This window comes from Aotus nancymaae, unplaced genomic scaffold, assembly GCF_030222135.1.
Source record: "Aotus nancymaae isolate 86718 unplaced genomic scaffold, 86718_ANA_hifiasm-v0.15.2.pri h1tg000033l, whole genome shotgun sequence".
NCBI lineage: Eukaryota > Metazoa > Chordata > Mammalia > Primates > Aotidae > Aotus > Aotus nancymaae.
This window is the reverse complement of record NW_026988447.1, coordinates 21731841-21750397: the sequence shown is the minus strand read 5'-3', so window position 1 is coordinate 21750397 and position 18557 is coordinate 21731841. Positions and strand designations below refer to the sequence as shown.

Here is an 18557-nt window from a genome sequence, read left to right as displayed (position 1 = left end):
AGTGCTAAGGGTTTTTTTCCGTGCTCCCGTTATTTTCTTAAAGACACTCTCTCAGGCAAATTAATTCTCTGATATGGCAAAGGAAACAAAACAAAACAAAACGAAGACTCACTGTATAGCCAGAAGGCATTATCAATTTTTTCAAAGTATTCTTCTACTTGGTCATCCTAGAACATAAACTATTACACAGGGGACGGTTAGCACCGCACGGGAAGTGTCTGTACCAGCAAAAGCATCAGAGTTCACTGTGCATTCTCCCCCATGGCTTCAGAGGCTCGGGACTTTGGAGGTCCCTGAGGAAAGGCGAACTGGCAAAGCCAAAACTGGCAGGGGCCGTAACGTTCATGGGTGTGACTGGGCTACTGGGAAGGGCAGTGAGCACTGGTCCAACCACAGAAAAACATGATTCTGGTGTTTTTCTTTTTAAAATAAGAGCACACAAATATTTATAAAGGGACAGTGGGAACAAACCAAATGGAATTCCCAAATGAGCTCTCACTAGGCATTTCCCATCGGCTGGTTTCCCTGAATTATAATCACCCCCTCCCCAATCCCCTCTGCTCTCCCCTCCCCCTCCCACGGAAGCACCCCCAAGAGTGAAACGAAATGGAGTTCAACGGTAGGTCCTGTTGCTCCCTGACTCTCCCGTTTGGGGCAGTTTTTGAGGAGGCAGGGGCCTGGGGGCACGAAGCCTGCGCCGCCCCCCGACGCGCCGCCCCCGACACTGCACCGCCCCCGACACTGCACTCCCAGGGCCCTTTTCCATCTCTCCCTTCCTCACCCATTTGGGGGAGTCATGCCACCTCTCTGGCAGGTTGCGAGTTTCAATGATGAAAATGTTTTAAAACAAAAGTTTTTTTTTTTCCCCTTAAGTAAAATGTAATTTTTCATTCAACATGATTGTTTAGCTAAAAATGAGTAATTATGCCTTGAAAACGGTGTCTTTCTGTGTCGCTACATGTGCTGCTTTCTCTTTACCAGACCCTAAGTGCCTTGTGAACAGGGACTCTGATTTCACTGGGCAGATTAGGTAGTACTAGGGGATACATTTCTTGAGGGTGGAAATGGTGTTTTATTCCTGTGTGCCCATTAGCACCTGTTATCAAGCCAGACACACAGTATGTTTGATATTAATTGATTGGTCACACTTGAGACCAAAGAGTCTCTTGAAAATACTGGTTAAAGATGATGGTCGCTGTCTACATCTCTGGAGGAAGACATCAGTATGTTTGCAGGAGGATAGGAAGCACATGCTCTTTGTATGAAAAATGTTGCCTCCTGCCTCTTCAAACTGTCCAATTTTGGGGGGTGGGGTGGTTGTAATGGTTACTTAAAGGATGTGTAGCAAGCCATCTGAAAACCAGAGATGGTGAATCTCGGTGACAGCATGATTTATGCTTGCGGACACTAAGCCCAGACTCCATTAAAATCAAGTCTGAACAAAACTCAAGCAGTGTAGGAGGAGTCTATTCTTGCATGCTGGGCTGTTGCAACGTGTAGTTTTTCTTGCCCTGAATCCCAGGATATTTGCAAAATGGATTCTCCTGCTGAGGTCTATTGACACCTTAGGGGGAACAGGTCTAATTCAATCCAGCTAAAAGGCAGCAGAGGTTCCTGACTAACTCCCCTCATACCAAGCTCCCCTTTTCCATGACTCCCGAAACCTTCACGGGAAGGGACAGGGTAGGGAATGGGAAAGGGTGTTTAATAACAACGCAGTAAAAGGTTCTGTACTTGCTTTCCTTACTTGAGCCCACCGGTGGGGACAGTGTGGCATTTCTTATGCTCCAGCAGCTGTTCAGGGGTCTTCATGAACTTGTGGCACACATCACACTCAAACATCCGGGTGATGAGGTGTATCTGCAGATGACGCTCAAACATGTTCTTCGTCTTGCAGACAAAGTTGCAAAAAACGCATTCGAACCCTGCAAGGACCGAAGCTGGGTATAGAGGTGCATGGGGCGGGGGGAGAGGAGGGCAGGAGTGGAGCCGAGTTTCTCCTTCCTCCCGCCTCCTCTGCCTGACAGCTATACCCTGCCAGGCACTGTTTCCCACATCTCTGTGCTAAAAGGAGTCAAACATACAAATATCGGGATCAGTGTCACCCTCCCCATTCTTCCACCCCATAGTCAGATGCAAATTAAGCCAAAGGAAATGCAAATTTTAGGTGATGCCCAGCATACTGCATTCTGGGCCTATTATCAGTTTCTGACATCGCTCCTGTCCAGGGCTTATTCTCAAGAATGGGTCATCCTGGCGTGCGGAGGATTGAGCAGGCTCACACCCACCTCCTCCTTACCTTTCTCTGGCTTTTCCTCACTGTTCAGTGAGGGCTGGCTCCCAGGCATGACAGAGATGACCAGCAGGTTGTTCCCACCCTTGTTTTTCTGGGAGCCATCTGAATCATCTTTGCTGTTGGCCGAATCGCTCAGAGCTGAGAGGGAGGATGAAGAGGGGCTATTTGATTCGCTGGGGGTCTTCCTGTCTTCCCCTGAAAAATAGGCAAATAACCCAGTCTTGTTACTGAGATGAAAAGAATGATAGCAACTGAGGGTGACGAGTTGAGTCTCATGGATGCATCAACATTCTGGGAGCACAGGCTCATGTCCCCAGCAACCTCAGCGATGGGGGATCCCAGGTCCTAAGGCACCTACCTCCTTTGTGGTACTGGGGGCCAAGAGCAGGCATTCATTCATTTGACAAGTGTCTATTAGCTAAGATGTACCGAACATGTTACCACATTCCAGGAAGTGTGTTATACTTTGAATTATCTCATTTTGTTTTTTCAAAAATCCTATGTGACACAACTGTTATTAGTCCCATTTTACAATGAGGGAATGAAGTCACAGAAAGGTTAATCTGGCCTAGATCATCTGACTGGGAAGTGGTGGTGAAGAGGTTTGAGCTGGTCTGCCTCCAGGCTCCATGCTCTTCATCAGTACACTGGTCCCTCTCCCTCAAAGCCAGATACAAACAAGTTAGCAGGTCATTAAAATCTAGTGTCAAAAGACTTCTGCTTCTACTCAAGAGGGAGTGTCAGGGACTGGGTTTACCATTACTACTGAAACAACTGCAAAAATCAGACAAAATGTATCATATGCTAGTTTTCACATCACTGGATGTTAGGCAATGAAGAAAAGTGGTCCCTGAGAGACAGGAAACAAAAGAGGTGAGCCCTGTGACTGATCAGCTTCCTGCCTTGAGACTTTCCAGGCTTCAGTGCACAGAGGAGGAATCAGGTGGAACCTGACAGACTCCCTGAGTGGAGGAGATGGAGTTGAGGGCCTGACCAGACTTTGCAGAACAGAGTATCAGAGAGGAAGGGGCAGCACAGAAGAAGAACTCCAGAGACCACAGAGGGTTCCCCTTGAGTATTCAGCAAAGTATGGATCAGAGCATGGGGGTGAAGAAACTACCTATAGTTGGAGAGGGAAAAGCCACCTGAAAAGCTTAGAGAACAGTGCACGACACTCAGAGAGGGCTAGAAATAATGCTTGTTTCCACCAGTCAGATTGGAAAAACACTTAATCTACAGGGCATTAGGTAGAAAACTGAGAAAGCTCTCTAAGTCATGGGTTAAACCTAGATAAATCACCACCTAGTGATCTAGACCCACCGAAGAATTGTGAAAGCAAGACCCCAAAGGAACGAGGTTTCCAGGTAGCTAGTTGCATCCTAAAACAAAGGTCAAGCATATGTATAGGGATATAAAATATTAAGCATCCAACATGGTAAAAATCACAATGTTTGCATCCAAGGATGATCAGATGTGCAAAACAATAAACACAATTCAAATTGAGAATAATCAATCAGTCAAAGCTGACCCAGAACAGACACAGTTGTTAGACTTTGCAGACAAGGACGTTAAAACAGTTGTAACTATATTTCATATGTTCAAGAAATTAAGTAGAGACATGGATAATATTAAAAGATCCAAATAAAATTTCTATGGATGAAAACTGCAGTCTGTTACCAGCAGTAATCCCATTAGACGTGGCATAGGAAAAGATGAGTAAACCTGGAGATAATAGCTATAGAAACTATCTGAAATGAAACAGAGAAAGGAAATCCCCCAAATGAAAAGAGCATCAGTGAACTGTGGGGTGCCTTTGGGAAGTGTAAACTTAAGTTTAATTGGAATCCCTGGTGGGGTAGGGAGGGTGGAAATTTGAAATGGCCAAACATTTTCCAAATTTGAAAAAAATTATAAACCCATAGATCCAAGAAGCTCAATGAACTTCAAGTATAAGAAACATAAGAAACCTGTACAAAGGAACATCATAAATTGCTTAAAACCAGTGCTAAAGAACAAAATCCTAAAAATAGCCACAGGAAGACAGATATGTTAAATGCACAGGAACAAAAATAAGGATGATGGTGGATTTCTCACTGGAAACTATGCAAGTAAGAAGACTGTGAAGGAACATCGTTAAAGTACTGAAAGATACATTGTCAACCTAAAATCTTATACCCAGTAAAAACATATTTAAAAAACGAAGGCAAGAAACAAAAGGAATTCATCACCAGCAGACTTGAATTACAAGAAATGTTCAAAGTCCATGCAGAAGAAAAATGGCATCAGACATAAAACTGATCTACACAAAAGAATGAAGAGGCTAGAAATGATAAGCACATGGATAAATTTGTAAATTTTAAATTATTGAAATATCTTTAAAAGTAAAAGTAACATTGTTTAAACAAAAATAACAGTGTTTTGTAGGGTTTGTAAAACATATGTAAGTAAATATATGACAATAGCATAAAGGCTAGGAAGAGAAATGGAAATCTACTATTGTGAGGCTCTTATACAACATATGAAGTGGTTTAATAATCCCTTGACGTTCTACTGTGACAAATTAAAAATGTACTTTTTTTTTTTTTTTTTGGAGACAAGGTCTCCTCTGTCACCCAGGCTGGAATGCAGTGGCATGGTCTCGGCTCACTGCAACCTCTGCCTCCTAGGTTCAAGAAGTTCTCCTGCCTCAGCCTCCCAAGTAGCTGGGATTACAGGCATGCGCCATCATGCCTGGCTAATTTTTGTATTTTCAGAAGAGACATGTTGGCCAGGCTGGTCTTGAACTCCTGACCTCAAGTGATCTACCCACCTTGGCCTCCCAAAGTGCTGGGATTACAAGCATGAGCCACTGCACCCAGCCCAAATATGTACATTATAAACCCCAAGTAACTGGAGAGCTAAACTTTGTTCCTGGTTCAAGAAACTTGAGAATGTTAAGATGTCAATTATCCACAAAATGATTTACAGATTCAATGTGAGCCCGTAGTTTTAGGTTAGGGGAGAAAATATAGGGAGACTGTTCTTCAGTTCCCTTCAAATCAGTTAATTAAGCAACCTAGTGACTGTAAATGTGCTCCTAATAACTTCCTTTACTAGGAGATTAAAAAATAAGTCATATATAGGTATGCAAAGTTTGGAAATAAACAGCGCTATAATGGTGGGTTACGTCTAGAGTATAAAATTATTGGTGTCATGTTTGTTTACTTTTATTTCATTTTCAAAATTTTCTAGAGTGACCATATTTTTCAAAGTTTTTGGCCTGACACAGTGGCTCACATCTGTAATCCCAGCACTTTGGAAGGCCGAGGAGGGCGGATCATCTGAGGTCAGGAGTTCGAGAGCAGCCTGACCAACGTGGAGAAACCCCTGTCTCTACTAAAAATGCAAAATTAGCTTGGCGTGGTGGTGCATGCCTATAATCCCAGCTACTTGGGAGACTGAGGCAGGAGAATCGCTTGAACCCGGGAGGCAGAGGTTGCAGTGAGCCAAGATCACTCATGCCATTGTACTCCAGCCTGGGCAACAAGAGTGAAACTCTGTGTCAAAAAAAAAAAGCTTTTAAAAAGAGAAAGGAAGAAATATTTACCCACTTACAATGTTTTCAAATGATGTTCCCATCAGAACTGCACTTAGGGTCCAGGGCAGACAACTCTTACTTCAGTTCACAATTTTAAAAACTTTGTTCCTATTAGAACTGTAAGTATGTGACCTCAGTCACTGACCATGAGGAGCAATGGCATATGCCTTTAGAATTCAGACTCCTTCTTGGTACAAGGAAGCTATGTGAACGCTAGTACCATTATTGCCAGTCACTTATCTGTATATATTTAACCAGCTTAGTTACATTTTCCAGATAGAACATTTTCAGCGGGGACCCTGAATCCCTGATATTGCAACTCCATCTTCTAATACTGGCCTGTTGCAAGTGATTCTTTTAAATTCATTTTTAGAATTAAAACATATTAATTTCAACTACCATCTCTAAACGTAGATTCAAGTACCCTCAGGCTTATGGCCCCAGGCAGAAATACCTAAATTAATAAATTTATAAAGATAAAATGTGCTGTGCCAGCCACTCTGTGATGCAGCCCAGCTTGCTCAATGTGTAATCCCTAGTCCAAACGGCCTCCTCTGTTTCTGACCTCATCTTGTTTTGCTACGTCTGTGGAGAGAGCCAGGATGCCCTTGCCAGTCAAGTCCAAAGCTGTGACCCAAGTGGTCATTTACCTTCTTCAGCATTGCAAAGATCTTGGTGAAGGACACCTGTGCACAGGTGATGCAACCTCACACATTAGGACAACCAGCTGAAGAGAACTTACAAAACAAAACAAAACCCCGAAGTATTGCACAATTTAAAACAGCACAAATTAGGAAATTGAAGCCATAAAAAATTACCAATCATCTTGCTGCGTCAATACAGACACTGTTAGATTTTAGTGCACTTCTTTTCATTCTTAAAAAAGTAAGCACTTCTACTTTTAAATTGTTGCCATTAAGGTTAAGAATAAGGACTCTAGATATCCAGGCTGGGCGCAGTGGCTCACGCCTGTAATCCCAGCACTTTGGGAGGCTGAGGCGGGTGAATTGCTTGAGGCCAGGAGTTCAAGACCACCCTGGCCAAATGGCAAAACCCCGTCTCTACTAAAAATGCCAAAAAGTAAGCCAGGCGTGGTGGCTAACACCTGCGATCCCAGCTATTCAAGAGACTGAGACATGAGAATTGTTTGAACCTGGGAGGTGGAGGTTGTAGTGAGCCAAGATCGTGCCACTTCACTCCAGCCTCGGTAACAGAGTGAGACCCTGTCTCAAAACAAATAAATAAATAATAAAAATAAAAAACAGATCAGAATAACTGAGTTTGAATCCCACCTCCACCACTTAGTAGCTGTATGACTTTGGACAAGATACTTAACTTTGTGCCTCAATTATCTCATCTATAAAATGGGGATAATATCAGCACTTACCTCATATGGTTGTCGTGAGAATTAAATAGGTTTTTATATGTAAATCACTAAGAACAATGTCTGGATCACAGTAAGCTTTATAGAAAATATTATTCTATTATAAAACATACGTATTTATAAAATATGATGATAACTAATGCTTTGTATTTTCCCATGCTATTTTAGATATCTGTACATAGTTGGCTTTCAAAAAAATTCATGAAAATATTTCTGTTGTTTTAAATATTATTATATTCATGGAGGGGACTCACTCTACTTAAATAGTTCCTTAAAATTAAAGTTAAAATTAATATTTCACTGATTGAATATTTTCCCATGAATAAATTCCCAGAGATGGTATTACTGGGTCACAGGGCATTACATTTTAAGCCTCTTGGTATAAACAGCTTAATTAGTTTCCAAACAGTTTTACCACTCTGCAGGGCGACAGCAATGTGAGTGTCAGTGTCATCCCAGCAACAGTGAGTATTAACATCAAATGCTCTCCTAACTTAACAGGTGGAATATAAGCCTTGACTTTCCGCTGGACTGCCAGTGAGGCTGCATGTGTTTCCTTATGTAAGTGGTTAGCTTTTACTTCCTTCACTGTGAATCGAGGCTCACGTCCTCATATCCTTTGCTAATTCTTCACTTAGAGGCCTAAAGGTTTTCTTAACACTTTATAGGAATATTTTATGTAGTAAATAGATTAACCTTTTGTCATTTTTGTAAACACATTTTTTTTAGACTGAGGTTTTGGTTTTGCTTCTCTTTTTCTGTTATTTTGCAAACTGAAGAAATTTTTATGTGTCGAATCTCTCAACTGTTTTCATTTGTGCTTTATTTTATCACGTAAGATTTGTCAAATCCTTCTCGCTCTGTGAGTTTGATAAATATTCTATTTTCTTCAGGCTTTTCTAGGGCTGATTTGTTAACGGGGATTCTGTAAGTTATCTGGAATTTATTTTGTGTCAATGTGAGGTGAGGTATTGATAGCTGTATTTTCCAAATAGCCATTCAGATTCCTCAATGCCATTTATTGCAACATTTAGAAATTGCAGTAAAATTTGCATTGAAGAAGTCACAAGCACCAGAGGGGATATTTCCCACTTGTTGATACTCTCTTCAGGGACAAGGTGTCAGATGCTGGGAGAAAGAAGGTGAGGAGGGGTCACTATGGGGAAACACCTAATGAGAGGACAGTTCTTCAGGTACTCCCTTAACATCCCACTAACAGGCATGCCTGGAGTCACAGCAACCCATAAAAAATGTGAGAAAGCATGGGTTCTGTAGGAGGCTACACAAAATGCGTGCTGTTGATTAGAGCTCATCCTGTAGATCACAACTTCACTTAGGTAACAAGACAGTGTGGCAGATTTCCTAAGGTACTGAAATAGTAGGTGTCTTTTCCTAAGATAGGAAAATCAAATTAGAGAACAAGGCTCATAGAATTAGAGAATCTTAGGCCCAAGGGCATCTCCTGCACATCTGAAAATATAGGAACAGATGGAGGCTCAGAGAAGTTAACTGAGGTCCTATATTCACAATACTACTTATGGTACCACGGGGTCTAGAACGTGGATTCAGTGTGTGCTTTCCTCCATGTCAAGTAACTTCCACATAGATTACAGAAATAAGTCACTAGGACTCTAAGGTTCAAGCAAGGGCCACATCTAAGTAGTTTTCTTACTTAGCATGCACAAATGTGCATAGATGAGCTTGTACACAAATATATTCATTCACTGAAGGAACATTGAGTCCCCACTTGTACTATGTAGGGTGTGTTCCAGGTGCTGAGATACAGCAGTGACTTAGACAAGCTCCCTGTTATTGGGAATACATATTGCTATATATGTCATGTAACATATATATTGCTTTATATCATAACTTTGCAATAATCTAACTTACTAATTTACAAATTTAGATTGATCTATTTTGGGTTAAACTCAAACACGTCAAAACTACACTAAATACAGGAAATCTTTGCTGTGAGACCTTTAGCTTATAACAGAGGTCAGCAAACTGTAGTCCTTGGGCTCAAATGAGCCTCCTGTTTTTGTAAATAAAGTTTTATTGGAACATGGCCATGCCCACGTATTTGCATATTGTCTACAATACTTTCAAGTTTCAACAGCCGAGTTGAGTAGTAGTGACAGAAACTGTATGACCTGAAAGCCTAAAATATTTACTATTTGCCCCTTTTGAAAAAAGCTTACAGAGCCTTGGCTTATAAAATAGGTTTTAACCTTATTCTTAGAGCAGCAGCATTAAAGGCTTCTACTGAATTGAAAAAGAAAATTCTTTAATGCATTTCACTCTTGGGTGACTGTACTAATGAACAAGAATATTCTTTCCTGCTAGACAATAAGCCCTGAGCCCTGCTACATCAGAGAGAACAAGAGCTATGCTTCATTCCCTGTGGTAATTACCAGGTATGTGTTTGCGCTGGTTAGCTGTGAAGTTTCCACTCATGACAATTAAGTGATGACAAGTCCAGCTTCTTTCTAGCCATATGGTATGGTTTTTATGGTTTCCTTATGGTGGGATGGGCGAGGAGGGAGATTTGGAGCAGGATGGGAGGGAGGAAGGTTTTCAGCTGGGTTCAGGTATACTTTGGGTTAAAGAGGGTTAGAACGAAGGTTAACAGAAAGGAGAAAAAAAAAGACTATCTGAAAAGGCAGTGGTAATGGAAAAGAGGTTAGCCTTTTCCTCCATTAGCCACTCCAGAAATGCTGAATTTAATTCGTCTTCAACATGGGTTTCCCAGCTCACCTGCTGCCCACAGGCTAATGTGGTTACAGTCAGACAACTGACTGTAAAAATGGCACCTTCTCACTCAGCATAACAGCTCTCTGCAGACCTCCAAGTCATAGATGCTCAATTTACTGACAAAAACAAGCTTTTATTGCTGTTGGCATCACTGAGCCAAAGTGGCCAGAGAAGCACAGAGAGATCCTTTTCTGCCGTGCACATCGTCAGCACAACTGTCAGGGAAACTCCCCTTCCCAAATCCTTCAAGTGCTGATGATGTGAGGGGCTGACCCAACACCCAGGGCTGGCAGTCAGCAACGTCAGCTCTTAATTTGTAAGCCCTGCAAATGCAGTGGGGAGCTCCTCCTCATTCTCACTTAATGACTCCATGCTGGTATCATCTGTAACCACCACTTGTGAGAGTATAATTGCACGGTGAAGTTACAATGTTAACATCAATAAACGGAAGAAGTTAACCAGAATGGCAAGAGGCTTAAACAACAGGCGAGCACTGGTGGAGGCTTGGCCGTGGCCTAGACGGTGATGGGTTTGTTTCAGGAGAATCTATAGTTTTCTTTGGCCCTGAACACACATGCCATGCGTCATTAAGGAGAGCATCAGGGCTGCAGTTTCACTGGAGAGAAGCAGAGCCTACAGAAGTAGGTGTGCAGTGCCTGGCACAGGAAAACAGACAGGTTCAAAGCTCTGCCAAGTGTTTCTTGGGTTGTCAGAACAGCAATGATAGAGAGAGCAAGCCCTGGAATGAAAACTGTTCTGGGCTGAGTTTCACTAGTGACTGAAACTAGTGACTACAGCAACTCCTAATTGCTGACCTTGGATGGAATACCCCACCTCTCTTAAGCCTGTTTTTTCACTTGTACTATACAGTTTGATAACAATAGTATTCACCTTAGAGGGTTGCTATGGGGCTTAAATGAGATCCAGGGTGCAAAGATGTAAGGCTGAGGCATTAAAAGATTGTCACATATGGTGATGAGGAAGAGGACCAGGGTGAGAGAGCAACAAGCAAAGAGCTCAGCCCCTCTCTACTGCATCTGAACTTGGGAGTCTTTCAGAGCAGTGACGCCCAGGCCTTGCCAGGAAACAGTATGATGACTACAGGGAAACGTGGCTCTCATGCCTCGGGAAAGTCCTTCCTTCCATGGAAGGAAAGGGCAATGTCTCAGGGCAGTGGGGATGCTTCAGCCAGGTGGCAGGTGCTCTGGGGTGCAGGGGATGGAGGAGGAGCGTGAGAAGGACAGACAGGAATGGTCACCTGTGTGCTTGGTGCCAATGTGAGTCTTTATCTCTGCTTCCTCCATGGTGACGAAGTCGCAGGCAGTACAGCAGATCGAAAACATCCACTGCTCCTTGTCCACATGGAGTGACATGTGGCTGACAAACTGGACATTGAGCTCGGTCTCAAATCCACACACGTGACAACTACATGAAAGGGTAAAAGAGGGGGAGAGAAAAGGGTGACACATACTTCTAAATGTGGGCTGCCCATTTATACACAGTACCCTCAAGAAAACTGGAATTTTTAAAACATTTGTCTCTCCACCAAAAGGTTTTGCATTAGAAAAGCCTTCTGCTTTCTGGATTGCCTCTAAAGTAGTCAGTGTGCCAAAGAGACTAAGGGCCATCATGTAACAATCACATAGGTCTTATAATGATGTTAAATAATCATAAAGTTAATGAAAAACTATGGATTCCAGATGCCGCACATCACCTAACTGATTTCCTTTGGGCGAAGAGACACGGGGTAGTGTTGCCAAGGTATTTAGTGGTGCTGGTCCACTGATAAACTTGGAGAGCACCTCACAGCCCAGGAGCCTCTCTCTGGCTCCGGAAACCTTCCCTAGTTGCAATGAAAGCACATACAGTTTGTTGTATGGCAATCCAAGCAAGAGGTTACTTTGTCTGGGACAACTTCTGATAGAAGCCACCCATCGCTAGAGACATTTCCTGCAAAAGTAAGTTTCCACCAATCAGTATGGCATATCGATAGGGCAAGATTTGACAGACAGCCTGAAACTTGGGGGTTTTATGGCTACCAAACCAATATTGATTCATGATCGAATACAGAAACGAAACGTAAAATCCAGGAACTAAAGGATGTACAATGGAGGGGAAATATGTAACGTCTTCTGGACTATTTCTTTGGGGTTCTCAGATTTACATTTCCTCAGCTTTTTTTAAAAAACAGTTCTTAGGGAGCAGCAACACACTCAGTTACAAAGGTTGGAGCTTCTGAGCTGAACAGACCTAAAAATTCAACATCCCCACAGCCCAGTCACTGTCTGAAGCTCCACCCCAGAGAGCCACCTCCAAAATCATTTCTCTTTCAACTAATACTACCAGGGACACCCAAGTCAAGAGAGGAGTCTGTGCAACTGCAGGGCTCAACCTAAGCAAAGAAATTACTAAAATGAAGGCTAGGCTATGATTGAGAAAAATGGCTTGGTGATGTATGTCCACAGCAGACGGTAGAAAGTGTTGAAGCCAAGAGTCTGAGAAAGGCAGACTAGCACGCTCCATCTGCAACTCACCTGTAGTAATAAGGATGCTTCTTCCCGTCACCGCCTTCAGAGGTGACGGCGCTGACAATGTCCTCAGTGTCTGTACTCACCAGCTTCACGGAATGGACAGTCAAGTGCTGGTTCAGATTTGCACGGCACTTAGCAGCATAGGGGCACAAGTGGCATTTGTATTTTCTTTCCTCTGCAGGTGAAGGAACAGGAAAAAGTCCAAATCGCTTTCAAAAAAGGAAGTCCCAACACCATGCAAGAATCAGTTGAAGGTATCAAGGAAAGAACGGTTCAAGTCATATTTCAAATGGAGACCATGGTAATGCCTTGGAATTGTAAGAATCTAAAAGTCTTTACCCAGCAGGTCACTCCTGTATTAGCACTTCTAAATATAAAAGAAAATCTCCGACTGGGCACGGTGGCTCACACCTGTAATCCTAGCACTCTGGGAGGCCGAGGTGAGATTATTTAAGGACAGGAGCTCGAGACCAGCCTGGGCATCACAGCGAGACTCCATCTCTACAAAATTTTTTTTAAAACTTAGCCAGGTGTGGTGGCATGCTCCTGGAGTCCTGGCTACTTGGGAGGAGGAGGTGGGAGGATTGCTTGAGCCCAGGAGGTCAAGGTTACAGTGAGTCATGATCATACCACTGCACTCCAGCCTGGGTGAAAGACGTAGACCTTGCCTCTTAAAAAAAAAAAAAAAAAAAAAGTCCCAGGGCAACTAGAATAGATAATCTGCTTTTTTTTTTTTTTTTCTGGACACCCATAGCCCCTTTTCCAGATAAGATAAGCTCCATATTTATCTTATTGTGTGAGTGAGTGATCAAGTGTGTGTGTATGCACCCATGTGTCAGTTGTGGGTGGGTGTGTGCTGAGCAGTGTGGGGAAATGAAACACAGCATTTGCAGGACTGCAGCGTAAGAGAGGCCCCATCATTCTCCCTAAGCTCCTGGCCTGGGTCACCCAGGAAATAAAAAAACTAATGAAATTAAGGGGGAAAAAATGCTGTGTGAAATAATTTAATTGGAAATTTCATTTTACATAAATAATTTCAATTAATTTCCTAATGGAAACCCTCTCATAAAACTGACAAATGTTTCAGGATCATTTTCAGAGTGGCATTCTGAATTCATTTGATTAATCAAGCAAATTAAACTAAGAGGAGCAGGCTTTGCTTTCATCATACAGATAAAGGTAATAGCAGAAGATGAAAGAAAGAACAACTCCAGTGTTCTATCCTTAATGCTTACTTGGTATTACTGAGCCTGGCTTAAAGAAAATACCTGTTTTCCTTAGTTCACAGAGAAAAGCATGGAAAAAACTTCTTCTCTACAAAATATAAGGCCATTACTATTATAGGTGGTCCACAACATCTTGAAGGGCTGGCCTCTGGGCTCAGCAGGGTCAGGGGAGGAGCCCTATCATGCATATATAATGTGTCCTTTCTTTAGAAGTTTTGCTTTTGTATGAATAAGTGAGTTGTTAAGTTTTGTTATTAAGGTTATGCATCCTCCATAAAGTGAAACTGTGGAGCTTTTTAAATCTTCTTCTATCATTTGGAAAGGTTTAATAACATTGGAATTTCCTCTTCTCAAAAGGTTAGAAAGAACTCACCAGGGAAAATTTTTGGACCTGATGCCTTTATTAACGGTATGTCCTTCATCATTTTTCCAAATATCCCTTTGGGAACTGATTGATTCAAGTTCCCTCCCCATTTTGGGTCAATTTTAGTCGTTCTGTTTAAATGTGCTATGTCATCTAAGTGTTCAGCTTTTTTTTCCTAGAGCTTCATTATTCTCCAATAATCCTTTAACATCTTCCGAATTGAAGATTAGGCTTCCTTTTTCATTCTTAACTTTGAGTATTTTTGCTTCATTTTCTTAATCAGCCTTAAAAGGATTTATCTATTTTATGGCCATCTTTTTTCAAGACTTTGTTGTTTTACCAATCTTTAAGGTGACTGTTAAATTCCTTTATTTTTGTCTTTCTCTCTAATTAAAACGTTTAATCTATAAATTTTCCTCTGACTAGAGCTCTGGCTCCAGGTTTACCTAAGAAATGTTTTCTGTTTCATTCCTTCTAGATATCTGTTATTTGAATTTTTATTTTCTCCCCTTTTCTTTGGTTCAATTAGGCAGGACATTTTATTGATCCTTACTTATTTAAAATTTCATTTACGTATGCTCAGAGAATGTGACCTTATGAAACTCCATTTTCTGGAACATCCTCAAGTTTTCTTTGTGGCTAAGTATACAACTAAATTTTACCTTTAGTGGAATTTAAGATTAAAAATATTAAAAATATAAAAAGAAAAAAAAGTCACCAGCCTGGGCAGCATGGCGAAACCTCTTTTCCACGAAAAACTTTTTTTTGTTTTTTTTTTGAGACTGAGTTTCACTCTTTGTCACCAAGGCTAAAGGGCAGTGGCACGAACACAGCTCACTGTAACCTCCTCCTCCAGGGTTCAAGTGATTCTCCTGCCTCAACCTACCAAGTAGCTGGGATTAAAAGCTTGCGCCATCATGCCCAACTAATTTTTGTATTTTTAGTAGAGACAGGGTTTCACCACGTTGGCCAGGCTGGTCTCGAACTCCTGACCTCAGGTAATCTACCTGCCTTGGCCTCCCAAAGTGCTGGGATTACAGGTGTGAGCCACCATGCCCGGCCACAAAAAACTTCCTTAAAAAATTAGCCAGGCATGGTAGAAGCGTGCACCTGTAGTCCCAGCTACTCAGAAAGCTAAAACGGAAGGATTGCCTGAACCAGGGAGATGGAGGTTGCAGTCAGCCAGGATCATGCCACTGCACTCCAGCCTTGAGAAGAAAAAATAAAAAGACAAAATTAATCTTGTCATATTAATACTTCCTGTCTTGCTTTTTAAATTTTGTGTGATGTACAAAATCTTTATTTTGAACTTTTCTTTATCATTTGGTTGTTGTGTTCCCTGTATATAAGATATAGTTGGATTATTTAAAAACCTGATTTCAATGTAAAAAATGGAAATGTTTGATTTTAGTATTTCCATTTTGCTTTATGTTTACTACTGATTTTACCTTACGTCTTTTTGTCTTCACTTATTTTTGCTGTGTGGGTTAAGTTACTATTTATTTCTCCTCGTTAACTTGGTTGCCTTCCCTTTCCCAACTTTCAGAACCAACTGTATTTCTCCACGATTATATGTAAATAAAGGCAGAAGCTGTTTCTCTACCAAGGTGCCTTTTCCCCCACTGCTCCCACCCACCACAATAAGATGAAACCAGTAAGATGGAGTGTGTCCCCGTCCTGCACTCTCAAGATGAGATCAATACATTCTCTACAGAGTTTAGGAATTTTACCTGAATAAACCTAAATCGTGTATATTTTCTCATCAGAACTCAATGAGCCCTTTCAATACAAATAAAAAAGCATTTCCAAGGTCTTCCTTAAACATGCCAGGCAAAATGGCTTGAAAAGGTCCTGATAAACACATTCCCAGCACTTCCTGTAACGTCTCTCTTAGAGAAACTCAGCTTCTGGGGAGTAGAGAAGTTGGTGATGGAGGACAGAGGGCTGACAGCCCAGGTCCCACTCACTCACCTGTGTGCAGCGAGAGGTGTCGGGACAATGTCTGCTGTCGGCCAAACACTTTCCCACACACGTCACAGGGAAAAAGCTGGTCATTGAATTTCCAGGATGGCAATCCATTTCCTGCCTCTAGGACTATCTTTTCTGTTTCTGGGTCAAAAGAACAAAGCATCATGAGAAATAAGGCAACAAGAATACATTTTACGTTAGTCGACATTCAGGATTTCAGCCAAGACATCTCTCTGAAGATTGTGGCTATTAACTACAAATTAGTTTCTGCAACTGATTTTCTTGCTCACTTCCGGTCTCTAAGAAGGCCATTCTTGAAAGCTGCAGTGGCAAGTGTTTCCGACTCCAGTCAAATCATCAGTATGTTTTCTCTTTCATCACTAAAGACCAGCCAACTAACCCTCTAGTAGGTTGATAGCACTGTGCCCACTGTACAGCAGATATTCAATAAATATTTGTTAAATGAGTTGCCTGAGTTGCCTGTTAAAATTCCAGAAATGTAGGCTCTTGCCACAAGACAGTAAATAAAGAATTGTAGGCCGGGCGTGGTTGCTCACACCTGTAATCCCAGCACTTTGGGAGGCCAAGGCGGGAAGATCACTTGAGCTCAGAAGTTCGAGACCAGCCTGGCCAACATGTTGAAATTCCATCTCTACTAAAAATACAAAGATTAGCTGGGCATGGAGGCGGGTGCCTGTAACCCCAGGTATTTCAGAGGCTGAGGCATGAGAACTGCTTGAACTTGGGAGGTGGAGGTTGCAGTGAGTTGAGATGGTGCCACTGCACTCCAGCCTGGGTGACACAGTGAGATGCTGTATCCAAAAAAAATAATAAATACATAAAAAGAATTGTAAATCTCAGATTCTGAGGTAAAAAGAAATGGTTCAGTCCCTTGAAAGGAAACATGCTTTCATTCTCTTTAAGAAGAAAGCTTTGCTCTTCATTCCAGTTTGTGCGAAATCCTTAATGAGGAACCTCTGTTAAGTAGACTTAGTGATGACTACCACACACTGTGCCACAGAAAATTCCCTAATGCAAGAATGAACCAGAATTTCCCCAAAGGTCTCAAATTAGGGAAAACAGTGAGTGTCACAAATTATCTACCCATAGTTCATAGTTGTGAACGAAATCAATGGACTTTAATATATTCTCTAATCATCTTAAAGAGCTTTTATTTTCTCATTCTTACCCCTAGGATTACCTTTAATTTTCTGATCCATGTTTCTTCTTGTGGAACTGTACCAACTTACACAAATATTCCTTCTATGGTAATGTCATAAAACGGGTGACAGAGAACACCAGAAAGAGGGACGAAGACACTTCTAAAAGGACACTTGAATGGGCCACTGATAGGCCTTTCCCCTCACTTTGAAGACCAAGACAATGGATACACTAAGTTAATATCTTGTCTATCACCTCAGTGAATCATTGCAAATCTCCTTCAAGCACAGTACTGCATTATAGCACTGGACACCAAGTGGTGATAATTAAATGGTGGTAAGAACGTCTCATAATCCAAGCAGATGAAAATGCTCACAACACGGGTCAGAGATAACATCAGAAGAAAGAACTTTATTTCACACAATTTGGTTGAACTGCGAAACTGCTTCCCAAATACAAGCTTCAACTTCTATGTGGACAAATCAATGGGATCATTTTTCATTTGAATGATTTGTCAGATAGGGTAATCTAAGAGAAGAAGAAACAAGTATGAATGTATGTCTGGAAAGGGGAGGAGAGGAGATGATGGTGAAATTGCCATACTGTTCACTGTGAGGCACCTGCCAGCAATCCCAACACTGATAAAGCACATGAATTGATTTATCTGTGTTTGGGGCCTCAGGGAGAAGAGCTGCTCTAATGAAAGTACGAATGTAGAAACCTTTAAAGGGGAAGAGGGCAGAAATGTGGGGGAAAAGGAAGTGGAAAAAAAAGGCAGTTGAACTTATGAGGACGAGAACCACTCTTAGACGGCGGTCCTTGAGTTCAAGCAGTGGGCATTTCAGCTGTGCAGTGAATTTCAGTATATCAGTAGCCTCTTTTAAGTGTACACTCAAAACAGTGCTTCAAAGAACAGTAACAGTAACAATTATAAGGAGAAGTCAAGAGCGTACAGGGTCTCCTAATACATTCACAACAAGAATGAATGAATGGGGTCAAATGCCAAACAAGCAGATGCAATTATAAATAAATAAGAATCTTAATAATTCCTTCAAGTATCAGTCATGTACTGGAGAAGTTGAAGCATCATGAACTGTCTGATTGCCTCCACTGGCTTGGAAAACGATGACAGCTACCGAGGTTGTGCTGCAGCTGAGTGGGATGAACACCCAGAGCCGCAGTGAGGCAGGCAGCTGCCACGGGGCACCCATGACCGCTCAGCCACTGCCCGCACCCAACTCCAAGCCTCATCTAGGGATAGCTGCCCTCCCCACCCCACCTTTGCGTTTGCTACAGCCA

General features: G+C 41.9%; 1 protein-coding gene across 10 annotated transcripts in view; it reads right to left on the bottom strand.

Annotated features, from left to right (window-relative positions):
- ZNF827 (zinc finger protein 827) overlaps positions 1-18557 on the bottom strand; it is a 177431-nt gene that overhangs the window by 5689 nt on the left and 153185 nt on the right. For 2 of the 10 annotated variants that reach the window (XM_012453999.2, XM_012454002.2), the window contains exons 9-13: positions 16101-16238; positions 12543-12714; positions 11267-11433; positions 2300-2491; positions 1748-1940 (exon numbers count right to left, since the gene is read on the bottom strand). In XM_012453999.2, the coding sequence (XP_012309422.2) occupies positions 1748-1940; positions 2300-2491; positions 11267-11433; positions 12543-12714; positions 16101-16238 (862 nt within the window). Of the gene's footprint in view, positions 1-112; positions 180-1734; positions 1941-2299; positions 2492-11266; positions 11434-12542; positions 12715-16100; positions 16239-18557 lie in introns of all 10 variants that reach the window. The other 8 variants (XM_012454000.2, XM_012454008.2, XM_012454005.2 and 5 more) reach the window with 5 other exon arrangements.